At 43.6% G+C, this 21,455-nt stretch overlaps 1 protein-coding gene across 1 annotated transcript in view; it reads left to right on the top strand.

Moving 5' to 3' along the window:
• Positions 1-20,735, top strand: part of LOC134585352 (uncharacterized) — a 45,612-nt gene extending 24,877 nt beyond the window's left edge. Inside the window, exon 2 of the mRNA XM_063440758.1 lies at positions 19,907-20,735. Within this exon, the coding sequence (XP_063296828.1) occupies positions 19,907-20,734 (828 nt within the window). The 3' untranslated portion in view covers position 20,735. The remainder of the gene's footprint in view (positions 1-19,906) is intronic.
• The last annotated feature ends 720 nt before the right edge of the window (positions 20,736-21,455 follow it).

The following is a 21,455-nucleotide window of genomic DNA, read 5'->3' as shown; positions in this document are numbered from 1 at the left end:
TTTTTCCCCAATTCCTGGATGTACCCCAAATACATATGCTACACCTCCAAAACAGGTATCCCCTGATAGCCCTTATTCAGGGGGACAACATATCCAAGAATCAGGTCATTCGGATGAATGGTTCGGGAGATATGAAGTTCCAAAGATTTGACCGACCGCATGGGTAAAGTATCCGAAAACAGTTCCATGCATTTTGGCCCTGCGGTCGGTCACAAACAAGGGAATGAAAACAGACGAATTGCCTGTGTTATAGAGCCTGGAGAGGGTTTGAATGAATTCCCTTGTTTGTGGGGTTCTTTCTACCGAACGGCGGGTCATTCGGTAAGTTCCATACGAATTTCTGGAAGTATGGAGGTCTCAGCGGTGTTTGCCTAGTCAAGTGTCCGATTTTAGTTCCAGACACTCGACGGCAAAACACCGCTGTTCGGTAGTTTAAGATGGCCGCCGCCACGTGTTTGTTTCCCGAATGGCGGCCACCCAGAGGACAAAGAATACATTACATGGATTGCCAATTACCCGTTTGCAACATTGTTGCAAACGGTAATTGGAGGCACACTTATTCCTGGGTGGTCTGGTTGTTCGGTAGTTTCACTCAATATAATGAATGGAGTGATTCTACCGAACAATCAGGTGAATGCTGCATACATATCACCCAGGTTAAACTTAACACATGAATACATATATAATATTACAGGCAGTACACTAGAATATGCTTCACAGTCTTAAAGGGACAGTAGTCCCAAAAGTCCCAATCTGTTCATAGATGATTTTAAAGGGCCAGTAGCAGTCATATACATTATTACATGCCCAAATATAGTGTTTATAGAGCAATATGTCCATGGGCCGTAGTCGCAGGGCAGGAGGCTAGCAGCCAGGCCTCTCCAGTTCACAGTGGCGAAGCTGGTTTCGCCACACCCACTATAAATACCCATATAATACCAGCATATACCTCGACTCACTGACACTCCCACTATAAATACCCATATAATACCAGCATGTACCTCGACTCAGTGACACTCCCACTATAAATACCCATATAATACCAGCATGTACCTCGACTCAGTGACACTCCCACTATAAATACCCATATAATATCAGCATGTACCTCGACTCAGTGACACTCCCACTATAAATACCCATATAATACCAGCATGTACCTCGATTCACTGACACTCCCACAATAAATACCCATATAATACCAGCATGTACCTCGACTCACTGACACTCCCACTATAAATACCCATATAATACCAGCATGCGCCTCGACTCACTGACACTCCCACTATAAATACCCATATAATATCAGCATGTACCTCGACTCAGTGACACTCCCACTATAAATACCCATATAATACCAGCATGCGCCTCGACTCACTGACACTCCCACTATAAATACCCATATAATACCAGCATGCACCTCGACTCAGTGACACTCCCACTATAAATACCCATATAATACCAGCATGTACCTCGACTCACTGACACTCCCACAATAAATACCCATATAATACCAGCATGTACCTCGACTCAGTGACACTCCCACTATAAATACCCATATAATACCAGCATGTACCTCGACTCACTGACACTCCCACTATAAATACCAATATAATACCAGCATGCGCCTCGACTCACTGACACTCCCACTATAAATACCCATATAATACCAGCATGTACCTCGACTCAGTGACACTCCCACTATAAATACCCATATAATACCAGCATGTACCTCGACTCAGTGACACTCCCACTATAAATACCCATATAATACCAGCATGTACCTCGACTCACTGACACTCCCACTATAAATACCCATATAATACCAGCATGTACCTCGACTCAGTGACACTCCCACTATAAATACCCATATAATACCAGCATGCACCTCGACTCAGTGACACTCCCACTATAAATACCCATATAATACCAGCATGCACCTCGACTCAGTGACACTCCCACTATAAATACCCATATAATACCAGCATGTACCTCGACTCAGTGACACTCCCACTATAAATACCCATATAATACCAGCATGTACCTCGACTCACTGACACTCCCACTATAAATACCCATATAATAACAGTATCTCAACGGGGATAAGGCTGTGCCTATTTTACTGAGAATAAGTCCCAAAAATGACACTGGAGCAGCAAGGGAAGATCAGAGGCCCTTAGGTAGACTCTTCTTCAGGGGAGGAAACATCAGAGTGTTCGTATATATGTGGAGACAAGAAGGAGATGCGAGTGCAACCAATGGTGTAATAGGTCTGTAACGGACCGTTTCAGCATACAAGGGGAAAAATGCGTTTAGGCGATAATCCCCTTTTCCATAGACAGGCACAGCTACTGCAGAACATCAGAACTCACGAGCTGGATACGAAATAACACTCCGAACTGGAACAGCTGAACAAGAAAAGCAGACATCGGCTTACACTCTTGGCAGTCAGCATACAATCCCATTCCCCCAAAGACCGAGACGACACATCGCTTTGAGGGTTAAGCAAGAACTGTGGACTGGGACACCCAGTCTGCCTTTTATTACCAACAAGTACATACAGGACACTCCCAGGGGGAGGATGAAATTAACCAATCACATGGATGTACCTCCCACACATTTCCTCCCCTTAGATTAACACTTAACACAATTATACTGTACACCTTTTTCCCCAATTCCTGGATGTACCCCAAATACATATGCTACACCTCCAAAACAGGTATCCCCTGATAGCCCTTATTCAGGGGGACAACATATGCAAGAATCGGCCCATTCGGATAAATGGTTCAGGAGTTATGGAACTTTAAAGTATTGACCGACCGCATGGGTAAAGTATCCGAAATCAGTTCCATGCATTTTGGCCCTGCGGTCGGTCACAAACAAGGGAATGAAAACAGGCGAATTGCCTGTGTTATAGAGCCTGGAGAGGGTTTGAATGAATTCCCTTGTTTGTGGGGTTCTTTCTACCGAACGGGGGGTCATTCGGTAGTTTCCATACGAATTTCTGGAAGTATGGAGGTCTCAGCGGTGTTTGCCTAGTCAAGTGTCCGATTTCAGTTCCAGACACTCGACGGCAAAACACCGCTGTTCGGTAGTTAAAGATGGCCGCCGCCACGTGTTGGTTCCCTGAATGGCGGCCACCCAGAGGACAAAGACCACACTGCACTGATTGCCAATTACCTGTTTGCAACATTGTTGCAAACGGTAATTGGAGGCACACTTAGTCCTGGGTGGTCTGGTTGTTCGGTAGTTTCCTCCATACAATGAATGGAGTGATTCTACCGAACAATCAGATGAATGCTGACACATATATAACCCAGGTTAACTGCATACAAAAATACATACATGACATGACAGTATTAAAGGCAGGATTACTGTACTACGCTCCACAGTCTTAAAGGTACAGTAGTCCCAAAAGTTCCAATATGTCCATCGCTGCTTTTAAAGGGCCAGCAGCAGCAATATAAATTGTTACATGCCCAAATATAGTTTTTAAAGTGCAGCATGTCCAGGGGCCATAGTCAGCGGGCAGGAGGCTAGCAGCCAGGCCTCTCCAGTTCACAGTGGCGAAGCTGGTTTCGCCACATTTCTCCCCTTGGCCAATTAGACTAACAGGGTACCTGACTTTCTGCCGGTCAGTGCCCTGGTTAGTCCAGCAACCCACCCACAAAACAGAAATAACAGAGCAGCCCACCCACACGAACCGGTTACTACATCTGGGTGAGGAAGGATTGTGTCCAAGTTCTGGTGTTTCACCACTGCTGGGTGGGAGACGGGTAGGCTGCCTTGGTGGGTTGCTGAGGGGGCAGAGACCAGCGGTACTCTGTCCTGTTGCCAGCACTACCACGGGAGTAGTCTGGTGGGCGTCTGGTTGCTGGAGACTGGCTGTCTCCCCTTTAGGTGCGCAGCTCGACTGCCGGAGGGGGAGACCGACTGTCTCCCCTTTGGATCCATCACACTGAGGCTGGGGAACAGGACCGACCGTCCCTATCCCTTGTGCTGTAAGTGCAGAGACTACGGTCCCATCTGCACAGTTGTGGGGCTTAACATCTCCCCTTGGTGAGTTAGGCTGCCGCTGGAGAGAGGGTGTAACAAGCTCCTCTCTCTGGACGGTAAACTGCCGCTGGGGAGGGGGGTTAGCAGGCTCCTCTCCCTGCCACTCTCTCTGCTGGTGGAAAAGGGGACCAGCTGTCTCCCCGGTCATTCTCTTGTCCGGCTGCTGGGGTGCGAGACTGACTGTCTCTGCTCCCTGCAGGACACACTGCCGCTGGGGAGGATGGACGACACCATCAGCTCCCTGGGGCACACACTGCCGCTGGGGAGGGAGGACGCTGCTCTCCTCTCCCTTCGCTTCACACTGCCGTCTTGGCATCTCACTTTGCTGCTGGGGGGCAGGAACAACAACCTCTGCCCCCTGTAACTCAGCCTGCCGCTGGGGAGGAAGGACTGCACCTTCGGCTCCTTTGGACCCACACGGCTGCTGGGGAGGATGGACGACACCATCAGCTCCCTGGGGCACACATTGCCGCTGGGGAGGGAGGACGCTGCTCTCCTCTCCCTTCACTTCACACTGCCTTCTTGGCATCTCACTTTGCTGCTGGGGGGCAGGAACAACAACCTCTGCCCCCTGTAACTCAGCCTGCCGCTGGGGAGGGAGGACGACACCATCCGCTCCCTGGGTTACACACTGCCGCTGGGGAGGATGGACGACACCATCAGCTCCCTGGGGTACACACTGCCGCTGGGGAGGAAGGACTGCACCTTCTGCTCCCTGGGACACACACTGCCGCTGGGGAGGATGGACGACACCATCAGCTCCCTGGGGTACACACTGGCGCTGGGGAGGAAGGACGGCACCTTCTGCTCCCTGGGACACACACTGCCGCTGGGGAGGATGGACGACACCATCAGCTCCCTGGGGTACACACTGCCGCTGGGGAGGAAGGACTGCACCTTCTGCTCCCTGGGACACACACTGCCGCTGGGGATCTGGGCCGACTGCCCAGCATCCCTGTAGGGCCGGTAGAGAGATCTCGGTCCCATCTCCCCCGGCCATCTGTGGGTCTCTCCAGGGCCAGTCCATGAGGTCCCCCACTTCTGCAGCTGGTAGTGAAGCAGGAGGTACCTCGGCCCCGTTTTCCCAGCTGTAGGCTAGCAGGTCTGGGTCTGCCACCCCGTTTTCCCGGTCTGCGTCCCCTCTCTGCGGCTGGCCGGAATTTAATAGTTCTACATAGTCCATCTCCAGCCCTTGTTCCATGCCAGCGAAACGGCGGAGGTCTTGTCCCAGTCCAATAGATCTCGGGCCCTGTAACATCTCACTCCGGTAATGCACGATAGCCCAGTACCGTGACTCTGCTGGACTGCCGAAGTCGACGTCTTCTGTTAGGGCCTTCCACAACAGGCCAGGGCTAGTGTAGTGATCCCCCTCCGGCTGGATGCCCTCTGCCCTCCACGTCTCTGGCTGGACAGTGCACCACCACAGTGCCCGGTATGAGACGTCCAGGCTCAGTTCCCTTTCCACGAGGTACTCAAGTCGTCTTACCCGCTCCCCTCCGGGTTGGTCCCCCAGAAGCGGCATCCGCCAGGCCATTTGTTCCTCCAACTGGTATGCGGCACCAGGAAAGCGCTGCTGCCGTTGATACTGGACTTCTTCCAGGGCATCATCCCATAATTCTATCCGGGCATTATCTCTCCATTCTAATTCACTCTCTTCCTCAGGTGTGTGTGTTGCCCAGGTGTGCGTGTTGCCCATTTTCCCAAAATCCTTTGTAGATAGGGTCGCTGTACGGGTACTGGCGTTGCCCTCACTTTGTAATCCAGGAATGGTGTTGTCTGTAGCTGTCCCTCTGGTTGTAGGAACGATCCCGCCGCTTGCCACCAATTGTAACGGACCGTTTCAGCATACAAGGGGAAAAATGCGTTTAGGCGATAATCCCCTTTTCCATAGACAGGCACAGCTACTGCAGAACATCAGAACTCACGAGCTGGATACGAAATAACACTCCGAACTGGAACAGCTGAACAAGAAAAGCAGACATCGGCTTACACTCTTGGCAGTCAGCATACAATCCCATTCCCCCAAAGACCGAGACGACACATCGCTTTGAGGGTTAAGCAAGAACTGTGGACTGGGACACCCAGTCTGCCTTTTATTACCAACAAGTACATACAGGACACTCCCAGGGGGAGGATGAAATTAACCAATCACATGGATGTACCTCCCACACATTTCCTCCCCTTAGATTAACACTTAACACAATTATACTGTACACCTTTTTCCCCAATTCCTGGATGTACCCCAAATACATATGCTACACCTCCAAAACAGGTATCCCCTGATAGCCCTTATTCAGGGGGACAACATATGCAAGAATCGGCCCATTCGGATAAATGGTTCAGGAGTTATGGAACTTTAAAGTATTGACCGACCGCATGGGTAAAGTATCCGAAATCAGTTCCATGCATTTTGGCCCTGCGGTCGGTCACAAACAAGGGAATGAAAACAGGCGAATTGCCTGTGTTATAGAGCCTGGAGAGGGTTTGAATGAATTCCCTTGTTTGTGGGGTTCTTTCTACCGAACGGGGGGTCATTCGGTAGTTTCCATACGAATTTCTGGAAGTATGGAGGTCTCAGCGGTGTTTGCCTAGTCAAGTGTCCGATTTCAGTTCCAGACACTCGACGGCAAAACACCGCTGTTCGGTAGTTAAAGATGGCCGCCGCCACGTGTTGGTTCCCTGAATGGCGGCCACCCAGAGGACAAAGACCACACTGCACTGATTGCCAATTACCTGTTTGCAACATTGTTGCAAACGGTAATTGGAGGCACACTTATTCCTGGGTGGTCTGGTTGTTCGGTAGTTTCCTCCATACAATGAATGGAGTGATTCTACCGAACAATCAGATGAATGCTGACACATATATAACCCAGGTTAACTGCATACAAAAATACATACATGACATGAAAGTATTAAAGGCAGGATTACTGTACTACGCTCCACAGTCTTAAAGGGACAGTAGTCCCAAAAGTTCCAATATGTCCATCGCTGCTTTTAAAGGGCCAGCAGCAGCAATATAAATTGTTACATGCCCAAATATAGTTTTTAAAGTGCAGCATGTCCAGGGGCCATAGTCAGCGGGCAGGAGGCTAGCAGCCAGGCCTCTCCAGTTCACAGTGGCGAAGCTGGTTTCGCCACAAGGTCAAATCCAGAGGGTGATATATACAAAATGTGGTATTTTACTCACATTTAAAAGAGCTATGACCAGCTCTAGTGTAGATGGCATACAGCGGTATGATCCCCGCTCATGGGATGTACAGGAAAAGTGCATCCGTCTGTGCAGTCTAGTTTTTCAATGCTCCAAGAAATAGAATAATTTGGCACCTATAGTGCTCTCAATTTGATACAATACTGTATGAAATAAATAAGATAATACTCACAAGTCTAGAGCAGGAGATACTGCTCTATATATAAGGCGTTGGTGATATGATCCCTACCTCGGATTGCTGTGAGTACAGGAACAGTAAAATGCCAGGAAAGGATAAAAAAATATAAAATGCAATAAAAAGAAGATTGGCACAGCTAGTGACCAAAAAACTTTTATATAAAATAACCATAACGCGTTTCACCATATGTGGCTTCTTCAAATGGAATAAAAGTGGCAACCTGGCAGACTGTGTTTAAATAGGGATACAGTGTAATTAAAATTGTAATTGAATTGGCCAATAAGAAAAATAGATAGGAATGGACATATTAAACATAAATTAAAATAGAAGGTACAAATATATGGAAATACAGGATGTTATATATATATAAGCATGTACTAAAACCGAGCATTAGATATACAGTAATATAGGTTCAAAATAGGTCATGTGACACGCGAACTGAGTGTCAAGGGATCATGGGAATTGTGGTAAATCGGCCGGTAGGGGCTGACCTAGATAAGGGGCATGTATAGAGAGTAAGCACGTATGTCCGCCTAGCAGGCTGTGTAGGAGCCACGCACGGTCGGCATTGTGGGAGGGACATGCGCGCATGCGTGTCTGCTGCGTATGACGCGGGTATCAGTCGGCCGCCTACAGAGCGAGCGTGGTCGGCTGGCAGTTGTTTAAAGATACTTCTGCATATGACGCGGGTAACAGCTGGTTGCCTACAGAGCATGCGCGGTCGGCTGGATGGCATGTATATGAAGCCATCTTGTGGCTGGCGACAATTAGTATTAAAAAAACAGCTCAAACAAAAGGCGAGTCTGTAGAATGAGAAAAGAGGGAGAGGGCATAAAAAGTACACGAACAGCAGAATAAAATATAATGATAATCACAGATACATGAGTAATAAGTGCAGATGATAAAAGTATACATATTAAGAAATGTGAAATTAAACAAATCAAATTCTGCATTAAGACCATGTGGAATAAGAGTTTTTAGATGAAAGACCCATTCCATCTCGATTTTACCAAGGATATATTTAATATTGCCACCTCTCCAAGGGCTGACACATTTTTAATGCCTATACCGTTAAGTTGTTTTGTATCATTATTATGTATACAGAAATGTTTAGAGACTGGGTGATTTAAAAATCCTTTTTGAATATTCCTACAATGTTCACTCAGTCCAAGTTTCAAGCTTCTAGTGGTCATACCTATATATTGCAGGCCACAGGGACACTCCAGCAAGTAGATAACATTTTTGGTATCCCAGTTTATAAAGTCTTTAATTGGGTAAACGTAGCGGAGAGGTAGTATAATCCCCAGTATCTCCGCTGGTAGACAGATACAGCATACAATAATCCAGGTAGCGTGATAATAATCCCTTCTTCCCAAGAACTAGACGACACATAGGCTGGGAGTCAACTCAGCTTTTATTCACAGATCACAGTATTTATGCAATTCCCCATGCAAGAGGTTCCCAAAGTGACTTTGCAGGGGTTTTACAGTAGTGGACTATGTGGGGAACTTAGGTTACAAGGCAGCTTCCCAGCATCCATTGCTGTACAGGAGAGATAAGAGATAAGAATGCACTGTTAATCATCTTATCTCTCTGTACAGCCAAAGTTATATTTTTACATTAAATTATATAATAGTTGCAATATTGGTGTGAATGAGCTGAATGACCTCTTGTTGCATAGCTGGGATCTGAGCGCACCATCGGGGAAAGTACAGCTCAGATCCCTGCACATTTAGACGAATGCCATTCGAATTACTGTGTGAGAGGAACAGGCATTGAACGGCACGAACGGACTGGTTCCGTTAAAGTGTCGAAAGAATTATTGTCCCGAACGGTCTGGAAGTCCAGCGGTGTTCGTGCCGTTGAGTAGCCGATTTCAGTTCCAGGCACTCGACAACCAAACGCCACTGAGCTTGGGGAATCAAAGATCGGTACACGAACGGTGGCCACCTGGGAACACACTAACAAGTACATTGTTGCCAAACTTAATGGGAGACACAACCCTCTTTGTGTGGTCTCCCATTCGGTACTTTGTTCGTGCCGCCAGCATACGAATGCCATCTAACACATATAAGACAGGATATAACATGCAGTTATCACATATCGCTTGAAGACAACTCATACACATAAAATAACCGGTGGGCAACCCTTATACCTAACATAGTCTTAAGTGGCCAGGATTGCCACAGTAAATTTTATTAGTTACATTAGATTTGAATGAGGTTGTTTTAGATGGGGTAGAGGAATCAGTATTTTTGCATACAATGCATTTTTTACATTTGTAAAAACCACTGGCATTGGGAAAAAGAGGTAGTATTGGATTTGCCCACTTGAGTAAAATTTGTAGTTAAAATTGACTTAAAATTGGGGGCTCCTGTAAAAACGATGTTAGGTTTGTCTGGTATAATGCTGCTCAATATTTTGTCTCGTTTTAGCAAATGCCAGTGTTTTTTAATCACTTTTTTTGATGTGGCCAGTCTTATTGTTAAAATGAAAGATGACAGGAAGTGTCACGGTGTTAGTAGTCTTTTTTTGCTTGTATGTGAGAAGGTCGTTTCTCTCTTTATTCCTAACAGTTTCAATGGTGGTATTGAGATTCGTAGGTGAATAGTTTTTTACAATAAATTTATCTTTTTAAAAATCTGCTTTGTGTATTAAAATCTTCTCATTGAGAGCATTTTCTGTGAAGAGCATTCTCCAACCAGGGTTTACAGTGGCCACCAGATTATTCGATTGCTTTGTTAACGCATACTTTAAAAAAAAAAAAGGTTTTAGTGTGAATCTTATTATCTTTGATAAAAATATTAAGATCTAAAAAATGAATAGAGACTTTAAACACAGTCTGCCAGCTGTGCCAATCTTCTTTTTATTGCATTTTATATTTTTTTATCCTTTCCTGGCATTTTACTGTTCCTGTACTCACAGCAATCTGAGGTGGGGATCATATCACCAACGCCTTATATATAGAGCAGTATCTCCTGCTCTAGACTTGTGAGTATTATCTTATTTATTTCATACAGTATTGTATCAAATTGAGAGCACTATTGGTGCCAAATTATTCTATTTCTTGGAGCATTGAAAAACTGGACTGCACAGACGGAAGCACTTTTCCTGTACATCCCATGAGTGGGATCATACCGCTGTATGCCATCTACACTAGAGCTGGTCATAGCTCTTTTAAATGTGAGTAAAATACCACCTTTTGTATATATCACCCTCTGGATTTGACCTATTACACCATTGGTTGCACTCGCATCTCCTTCTTGTCTCCACATATATAAAAACACCCTGATATATCCTCACCTGAAGAAGAGTCTACTCTGATCTTCCCTTGCATGGGCAGCCACCCGAACCCCCTCCCCCCCCCCCCCCACCCGCGATTTTTCAGCTTGTGCTGCTATTTTTCGTGTGAGATTATAAATACAGTTCAATACTGGCACCAGCCAGTAGGTGGCGCTGTGTATGGAGAGAGACAGGGATAGGTAAGTTAGGGATGGGGGTAGAGAAAGCCTATAGATCAGGTAAGTGAGGAATGGGGAGAAAGCCTATAGATCAGGTAACTGAGGGATGGGGAGAAAGCCTATAGATCAGGTAACTGAGGGATGGGGAGAAAGCCTATAGATCAGGTAACTGAGGGATGGGGAGAAAGCCTATAGATCAGGTAAGTGAGGGATGGGGAGAAAGCCTATAGATCAGGTAAGTGAGAGATTGGAGGGTGCAGCATACAGATCAGGTAAATGAGAGATGGGGGGGATCCACCTACAGATCAGGCAAGTGAGGCATGGGGGGGAGACAGCCTATAGATCAGGTAAGTGAGGGATGGGGAGGAGACAGCCTACAGGAAGATCCAGCAAGGAGCAGGAAGGTAAAGTAAGAGAAGGAGCAGAAAGGAGAAGGAACAGAAATGAGCAGGAAGGGACATCAAGGAGCAGAAAGGGGCAGCAAGGAGCTGGAAGGGACAGCAAGGAGCACAAAGGTAATGTAGGAGAAGGAGCACAAAGGAACAGAAATGAGCATAAAGGGGCAGCAAGGAGCAGGAAGGAGTGCAAATAAAAAATAAAATAAGGTTAAAAATTAAGAATAAAGGTGCTACTATCACCTATGTGAGTCACTTATTCACATAAAACATAAACCATACAGTGAAAAAACTTTAAATGGTGAGAGCACTCTTAATAAAAATTGCACATTACCCTTATTGCACACTTAGGTATACAAATGCTTTAAAAATCCTGTGAATTAAAACAGAGAAAACCGCAGCATAGGGTAATAACGTACACATTTACAGTGTAACTAATTAAATAGCTGGTTGCACTCACATGGTCTTGGGCCACTTTATAAAAGCTGGCTCAGACTAGGCGTATATTAGGTGAATGCACGTGGAAATCAGACTCCAAACTGCTTCCCCTCCGTGGACCTTCAGAATGTTGTTGCTTTAAAATATTCCAGGATGCAGGAAAATATTGCAAACTATTTATTGGACACACTTTCTAAAGCAGCTTAATAAAAACAAATAAAATACAATTATGTCTGTAAAGTCCACTTGTGCAAATCAGACTTAACGCGTTTCGGCAAAGCCTTTATCAAAAGTCCTTCCTTCACCTTTTCTTCTGATGATTTAAATATCTTCAAATTTGGCGCCTTTTTTCCTCCGTCCTGACGTCATGAAACTTCCGTTCTAACTTCCGATGGCGTAGCCGCATCATCCCATTCGGCGTGCATCCTCGCGGCTTCCGTCTTTCTTTGATGACGTCATGACGCTACCTTCATCGTAACGTCGTGACGCATATACTGGGGGCCGGATCTTTCTCCGATCCTATTACTTTTGCCCACAGTAAATATGCATTTCCAACTGACCAAAAAGGGCAATTTAATATCTTCTGCATCTTTTAAACATTCTCAGGGAAACTTCATATACATATATAAATATATAGACTAAACATCAAATAATTAGACACATAATATTCTTAAGGCTATTCCTTTCTTTAAAAAAATATCCCTTTTTAGGCAAAGGCACCCAGAGACAAACAGAAATAAAAAGAAGGATATACACCCCCACCAAGAGAGGCAGCGAACTAGAAGAGGGGGAATTAGACAGCGTCAAAGAGGAGAAAAGAAAGAGAGAAGAGAAACATTGGAGGAGATAGGACCTAAAGAAAAAGATGGTGGGCTGAGAATTTTTAATTTGTCCAATAAAGTTCTAACTAGCTCACATATTCAAATTTTAAACAAAGGTTTTAAGTTTGCACCAAGTTGTGGAATTGACAAATTCGAAACCTTTATAGATTTACAAGGAAACTAGCACTATGCCCCTGAGGGACAATAATAAGGTGGAAGATAATTTTAAACACACAACCTTAAAAAATAAATCATCCTTTTATCCTAGTAATTTTAAAACAGATTCAATTAAAACATTCGAGAGATCATGTTTAAAGGAAATTAAGAAAATTAAACCCCTAAATAAATATCATAATAACCTCACAAATATGGTGTGACGAACCCTGCTGCATAGACCTGTATTGCTGGTTCATCTGTTTTCATTGGATTCGTGGATTTCCTGTCCGTACGCTGTTGTTCGTACGTTTCCTAAAGTACCGAGTAAAACTACCGAACATCGGCCACCCAGGAGAGGAGTGTGCGGCTCATTAACACCTTGACCACAAATTAGAACGTTGTGGTTAACCGCAAACACCTCTCCATTCCATCGTACGGGTGGTCGTCGTTCGTATGCCGACCACGAGGCGGCGGCCATTTTGGACACGAGGCGAATCAGCGGTGTTCGGTGCGAAACCCATGGATCTAAAAACGGACTCTTTATCTACCGAACACCGCTGGAGACGGCCGTCTCCCCTCCTATTCCCTTGGAGGCATACGAACCCTGTTCCGTTCGGGGGTTTCCTTCATCCGTAGGAACTTACCCAGATAGCCGTCCCATGGAGTCATTCGTGTACCGAAGGACTTATGAGAGACTTTGACTCCATGGCGATTGGACTGTGTACTTCGGATCTGAGCGCTATTCGGTAGGAATATGCCCTCAGATTCAGGCTATCTGGGGATACGTGACACGAACACTATGGAGTCGGTACTTCGGATTTTATGTATTTTATTGCATTTTTTTGTGTTTGTGTTTAAAATGGCGATGGTTCCTATCCTCGGAGTTAATTAGGTTTCTCCCTAATTATCTCCAGGATAGGAAGAGATGTATTATGGGTAAAATGGGGAGGGCTTGTGTTATAGCCACTGCGATTGGCTACTGTTTAATATATTTTACAGTCTTCCACCAGGTCCCCTAGGGGAGTGTCTACCTGGTGGAGACCTGCATAAATACTGGGCAGGTAGCCCCCATTAAACACATTCTGCTTGACCTTCAAAACGGAGCTTTGTCTCGTTTGTGGAGGGATTGACTATTGGGACAGCGTTTTCGTTTATTTATAGCTGTGGAAGGATTTCGGATGGATTGCTGATCGGGAGTTACCGTGTTCGTATGCTCCGGTCGGGAGTTTTATGATCGGTTATGCTGGAATTGCATTTCTGGAGAAAGGGGAATATCGACTAAACGGCGGCTTCACTCTCCAGGCGGTGAGTGTCGTAACATATGGAAAGGAAGGCACTAAAAGATCTACAGGAAGATAAGAGTGTCGTAGTGAAACCCGCCAATAAAGGGGGTGGAGTGATTATTTGGGAAAAAGAAAAATATATAAGAGAAATGTATAATCAACTAAAAGATGAAACTACATATGTAGAGCTGACACAGAACCCCTAACAGAGATTATGGAAGTATACCAGACTTTTATAAATAGAGGATTGGAGGATGGAATTTTAAATAAAAAGGAATTTGATTTTTTGAATGTTTAGTTCCCAAGAATCCCAGTGTTTTATATACTCCCTAAGATACACAAGGATGTTAATAATCCGCCGGGGAGACCCATAGTCTCAGGGATAGGGTCATTACTGGCACCATTGTCACAATATATTGACCAGTTTTTACAAGACCCTGTAAAGAAGTGTGAAGCATACCTTAAGGATACGATAAGTCTTTTAAACCTTTTAGATAACTTTGAGTGGGAAGAATCTTATGTAATGGCAACCGCAGATGTGAGCAGCCTCTACACCAACATTCAGCATAAGAGGGGATGTGAGGCTGCCACATATTTTTAAAAGAAATTTAGCGATTTATCTGAGACCCAAATTAATTTTATTATAGATGGGATCAATATAATTCTTAAGAATATTTTTTTTTGGTTTGAAGGGAGGTTTTATTTACAAATAAAGGGTACGACTATGGGGACCAGATTTGCCCCAAGTTATGCCAATCTGTTTATGGCACACTGGGAAGATCTTTTTATTTACCTTAATGACTAAATTGGGGCAAATCTGGTCCTCTATAAACGTTACATTGATGACGTATTTTTAATTTGGAAAGGGAGTGAGGAATCACTAAAAGTACTTTTTAATACCCTGAATGTTAATTATGGAACATTACTCTCAAATATGAAATTAGTCACCAGGAGATTAATTTCCTTGATCTATCTATATATGTAGAAGATCAAAAGATCAAAAGTAAAACCTATTTCAAGTCCGTAGATGTTAATAGTTTTATAGACTGCAATAGTTGCCATTTTAAACCATGGCTTAACAATATTCCAAAGGGACAAATGTTAAGACTCAGGAGAAATTGTACGGAGAATAAAGAGTTTGTTCAACAAGCAGAAAGGCGAAAAGAACAATTTCAAGAGAAATGGTACAAGAATGCCCCCTTGGAAAAAACTTTTAAAGAAATTGAAAGAATAGATAGAAAACAACTTTTACAGTATAAGAATAAAGGGGTCCTTCGAATTGAAGAAGAGAAAGTACCACTTATTTTTAATTTTTGTACAAATAATAAAAATGTGAGGAAAATCATTAATCGGAATTGGCATATTTTAAAAACAGAAGATAAATTTACCAATTTCATTGAAGAGAAGCCAAGAATTATTTTTAGGGGTGCCAAAAATGTAAAGCAAGTATTAACTAAAAGTTTTTTAGACATAGAAGAAAATAATTTTTTTAAACAAACGAAGGGTTTTTATTTTTGTGGGGAATGCAGGGGGTGCAAACAGAGGAAAGAGAAAAATAAAAAAGTTTTAAAATTTACGTCAAATGTCACAAAGAAAGATTATGAAATTAATTCCTTTATTTCCTGCAACAGTAAGGACGTTGTTCACATGTGGATTTGCCCATGCGGTCTACAGTACATAGGGAGAACCTCACGTCACCTTAAAATTAGAATTAGGGAACACATTTATAATATCAACCGTAAGTTTATGAACCATAGAGTTTCCAGACATTTTATGGAATGTCATAATAGTGACCCAAAAGGTCTGGAGTTTGTAGGGCTAGAGAAGGTAAAAGTGCATTGGAGAGGAGGGGGATAAAGAAAATCTTTTAAATAGGACAGAAATGAAATGGATTTTTAACATGGACACTTTAATGCCACAGGGACTAAATGTGGATTTTGAAATCACCCCATACATACGAATTGTTAATAAATATTTTTAATTAAGATATTTAATGTTTAATTATTTTTGATAATATTTTTAAAAATGTATATTTTTTTTTATTTTTTTAGATTTTGTAAGATTTTCAGATATCCTTTAAATAGGATTTATTGACATATTTATCCCAAGTATTAATATACCAGGGATATAATAAAGAGGTGATTTCAAAAGGTGGTTCCTCTTTTTATATATGTACACTTTTAAGCTGTTATAAGTTTTTATTAGTTTTTTATAAGATTTTAATATATGTTTTCTCTCCTCTCTCCTTAATGAATTTCGTGTTTGAAGTATTTGTATTAATGTATGCTATAGTGGGGATGTTAGATTTTTATTGCATAGATTATAGTATATTATACAATGTTTTCTAAGATATATTTTTTAAAGAAAGGAATAGCCTTAAGAATATTATGTGGCTAATTATTTGATGTTTAGTCTATATATTTATATATGTATACGAAGTTTCCCTGAGAATGTTTAAAAGATGCAGAAGATATTAAATTGCCCTTTTTGGTCAGTTGGAAATGCATATTTACTGTGGGCAAAAGTAATAGGATCGGAGAAAGATCCGTCCCCCAGTATATGCGTCACGACGTTACGATGAAGGTAGCGTCATGACGTCATCAAAGAAAGACGGAAGCCGCGAGGATGCACGCCGAATTGGATGATGCGGCTACGCCGTCGGAAGTTAGAACGGAAGTTTCATGACGTCGGGACGGAGGAAAAAAGGCGCCAAATTTGAAGATATTTAAATCATCAGAAGAAAAGGTGAAGGAAGGACTTTTGATAAAGGCTTTGCCGAAACGCGTTAAGTCTGATTTGCACAAGTGGACTTTACAGACATAATTGTATTTTATTTGTTTTTATTAAGCTGCTTTAGAAAGTGTGTCCAATAAATTGTTTGCAATATTTTCCTGCATCCTGGAATATTTTAAAGCAACAACATTCTGAAGGTCCGCGGAGGGGAAGCAGTTTGGAGTCTGATTTCCACGTGCATTCACCTAATATACGCCTAGTCTGAGCCAGCTTTTATAAAGTGGCCCAAGACCATGTGAGTGCAACCAGCTATTTAATTAGTTACACTGTAAATGTGTACGTTATTACCCTATGCTGCGGTTTTCTCTGTTTTAATTCACAGGATTTTTAAAGCATTTGTATACCTAAGTGTGCAATAAGGGTAATGTGCAATTTTTATTAAGAGTGCTCGAGTCTCACCATTTAAAGTTTTTTCACTGTAAGGAGCAGGACGGTAAAGCAGCACAAAGGTAAAGTAGAAGGGGCAGCAAGGAGCAGGAAGGGACAGAAGGAGCACAAAGGTAAAGTAGGAGAAAGAACACAAATTAGCAGAAAGGGACATCAAGGAGCAGAAAGGGTCAACAATGAGCTGGAAGGGGCAGAAGGAGCACAAACATAAAGTAGGGGAAGGAACAGAAATTAGCAGGAAGGGGCAGCAAGGAGCAGGAAGGGTCTGCAAGGAGAAGGAAGGATCTGCAAAGAGCAGAAAGGGACAGAAGGAGCACAAAGGTAAAGAAGGAGAAGGAGCAGAAAAGGGTAGCAATGAGCAGAAAGGGACAGCAAGGAGCACAAAGATTATCTAGAACGGTCAGCTGGCACTCTAAGACAATCAGTAGCTCCCCATTCATAAAAAACGTAAAACATTTTTATGAACCGGGAACTAGCGATTGGCTTAGAGCGTCATCTGACCACTCTAGCCAATCTGCAGCACCCATGCCTGACGTCAATCTGCACTTCCTGACACTCAGTTTCAGAAGCCGAATACCACTGAGCGACCTGGAGATCTGGAGCTGGAGGAAGCCTTTGGAGTTAAACCATTTGAGAGCGGTTTAACCCCGTAAAGAAAAGAGAGCACCCAGGGGCTTCCTGGCATCATAGCATTTTCATTTAGATGAAGTTGTAATGGTGACCAGAATGTTCCTTTAATTTGCTTAAAGAAACACTATAGTGTCTGGCATACAAACATGGATTCCTGACACCATAGTTGTGAAAACACTATTCACCCTGGCTTTATGTGATAATGACTATGCCCCTTCCCTTTCATGACACTGTCAAAAAGGGACCAAGCATGGATGTCATTACAATTATGCCCCCCCTGGAAAAATTCCTGCAGACGCCCATGTTCCCTTGTTGCTCCAGTGTCATTTTTGGGACTTATGCGTAGTAAAATAGGCGCATGCCTCTCCTCTTTGATGTATTTTTCTTCTCTGATTCATTGAAGGGCTTAGAGGGATTCCCTTCACTAGGGTTGCTGTCTGTTCATATATTGTTTATTGATTAGCGCTCACCTACTGTTGTATTGTGTATAATAACAGTATGTACCTCGACTCACTGATACTTCCATTATTTATGCTAGTGGAGCTGGTGGCTATGCGGGTTATGTTGAGGGCAGTACGTTTGCAGTTATGGAACTCTCAGCTAGGGTTATTATTATTATGTTATTTATATAGCGCCGTCAAATTCCGCAGCGCTTTACAATGGGTGGACGAACAGACATGTAGTTGTAACCAGACGAGTTGGACACACAGGAACAGAAGGGTTGAGGGACCTGCTCAATGAGCTTACATGCTAGAGGGAGTGGGGTATAGTGACAGTAACAGAGAGGTTGAGGGCCCTGCTCAATAAGCTTACATGCTAGAGGGAGTGGGGTAAAATGACACAAAAAGGTAAGGATAGTATTAGACAAGTGACAGTTGCAGAAGAGGAATCAGTCGGGAGCTATTAACCGTTTAATTGATACGCTTTTATGAAGAAGTGGGTTTTTAACGATTTTTTTGAAGGAGTGGAGACTGGATGAGCATCTAACAAAGGGAGGGAAGCGAGTTCCACAGGAACGGTGCAGCCCTCGAGAAATCTTGAAGGCGAGCATCAGAGGTGGGAGTACGGACAGAAAGTCTTCAGCAGATCGTAAGGGCCTAGATGGGAGGATAGATAGGTGGGAGCAGCATTATGTAGATATTTGAAAGTAAGAACCAGAATTTTAAATTGAGCTCTATATCTTATAGGATCTTAAGGGTGAGGCGTGGGAGATGCGGGCGGACAGGAAGATGAGTCTCGTCCCCGCATTCATTATGGACTGTAATGGCGCAAGTTGGGAGCACGTAAGACCACTGAGAAGCGGAATACAGTAGTCAAGGCGAGAAAGGACAGTGGCATGGGCCAGCACCTTAGTCGCATCTGGCGTTAAGTAGGGGCGGATGCGCACAATGTTTTTAAGATGGAAATAACAGGATTTGGCGATAGACTGAACATGAGTCTTGAAGGAGAGGTCAGAGTCAAGGAGAACACCTAGGCAGCGAGCCTGCGTGGTGGAGCTGATGGTAGCACCGTTGACTTGGAGGGAGACAGACACAGGAGTAACAACACTTGAGGGAGGAAAGACCAGAATTTCAGTTTTGGTCAAGTTTAGTTTAACCCCTTAAGGACCAAATTTCTGGAATAAAAGGGAATCATGACATGTCACACATGTCATGTGTCCTTAAGGGGTTAAGGAAGTGGGCAATCATCCATTTAGAAACAGCAGAGAGGCAGTAAGAGACACTAGACAAGAGGGACGGGGAGAGATCAGGAGAGGACTGGTAGATTTGCGTGTCATCTGCATAGAAATTATATTGGAAGCCAAAGGAGCTAATGAGTTTACCAAGGGAGGCAGTATAGATGGAGAACAGTAGGGGACCAAGGACTGAACCTGGGGGGACATCAACAGAGATGAGTTGGGGAGAATAAGCAGAGCCAGAGAAAGAAATACTGAAAGAGCGCTGGGAGAGGTAGGTGGAGCACCAGGAGTTATGTTTGGGCATAAGGTGGCTTTGGGTTCATTATGGCATGCACTGACGTAAGTTGGTGTTAGGATGCTTTTGATGTAATGAGGGTATCAGCTAGCTGTATCATTTCAATTAACCTATTAGATGTTTCTTGCAGATGCCACCCAAGAAGAAACCCATTAAGAATTCTGGTCTAGATATTCCTGCTGGAGAAGAAGATGAGAAAGAAGATGTAGTGAGCATGAGAGAGGCCATTCTCGAACAGGAGCACCACCGCTTGACAGAAGAGCATGAAAGACTGAGGAGTCAAATGGAGAAGCTTCACAGGGAGAATGAGTTTCTTCAGGAAGAGGCTGAGCAGGTCCGGGTGGAAAGCCAGGAGTATATGTCTTATATGAGTAAGAAAAGTCAGCGTCGCCAGGACACTATTGTCAGCCTGAGTGACCAGAACCAGAGGGACCTGGAGAACTTGAGACAGCAAAATAAAAATCTTCAGGCACATTTCCAGGAAGAAGAAGCAAAGCTAAGGGAGCAATTATTCCACAGAGAAAAAAAAATGGCAAAGCTGGCCAGCGAGATTCAAGAGTTGAGCCCATTGAAAGAGCTAAAGAGGGAACAGCTTTCACAAATAAAGAAGATGGAGGAGGAGGTGATGGCCACTCGGGGGGAACACGCAGAGACTCTGCTCAGGGTGAAGAGTGCCTTTCTACGGGAAAAGAAACAGTGCCAGTTGGACTCAGAACACCAACTGGTCCATTTGTCCCAGACTGCCCAGGCGGAGGCCAAGAAGGCATTGTTGAAAGTCAGTACAAAGATAAAAGAAGAAAACCAGCTTCTACGGCAGGAACTTCACCATCTCATTCATCGCGCCCGCATTCTACAGGCCCAGAAACAGAAATTAATGGATCAAAACCAGCAGCTACGAAGGGAGGAACAGTGCCGTGCGGACTTAGGAAACATTATGCTCCAAATGAAAATGCAGTAAATATATTTTCTCAGACTTACGGGAAGGAGATCACACATCTTCACAGACATTTTCTTACCACCACCCAAGCAGTTCTACAGATGCTTCTCTCACAACGAATCCAAGAGATGATAAACAATATAATGCTTGATACAATGTGATCAAACGTAAAATAAAGAGTCACAATTACACAGTGTCACTGTCCAGGATCACAAGGTTTCATATTAACATTGTGAATTAAAAATAGGAAAAACAATCATAGATTCAGGATTTGTGGATTAATATGCTGTATAAACAGCGTCAGCCCTGCTTCTATCTATCTATGGATTTATATAGTGTATAAACAGAGTGAGCCCTGCTTCTATCTATCTATGGATTTATATAGTGTATAAACAGAGTGAGCCCTGCTTCTATCTATCTATGGATTTATATAGTGTATAAACAGAGCGAGTCCTGCTTCTATCTATCTATGGATTTATATAGTGTATAAACAGAGCGAGTCCTGCTTCTATCTATGGACTTATATAGTGTATAAACAGAGCGAGCCCTGCTTCTATCTATCTATCTATGGATTTATATAGTGTATAAACAGAGGGAGCCCTGCTTCTATCTATCTATGGATTTATATAGTGTATAAACAGAGCGAGCCCTGCTTCTATCTATCTATGGATTTATATAGTGTATAAACAGAGCGAGCCCTGCTTCTATCTATCTATGGATTTATATAGTGTATAAACAGAGC

The sequence above is a fragment of the Pelobates fuscus genome, chromosome 2 (genome assembly GCF_036172605.1).
Source record: "Pelobates fuscus isolate aPelFus1 chromosome 2, aPelFus1.pri, whole genome shotgun sequence".
Taxonomy (NCBI): Eukaryota; Metazoa; Chordata; class Amphibia; order Anura; family Pelobatidae; genus Pelobates; species Pelobates fuscus.
This window is presented reverse-complemented; position numbering and strand designations above follow the sequence as displayed.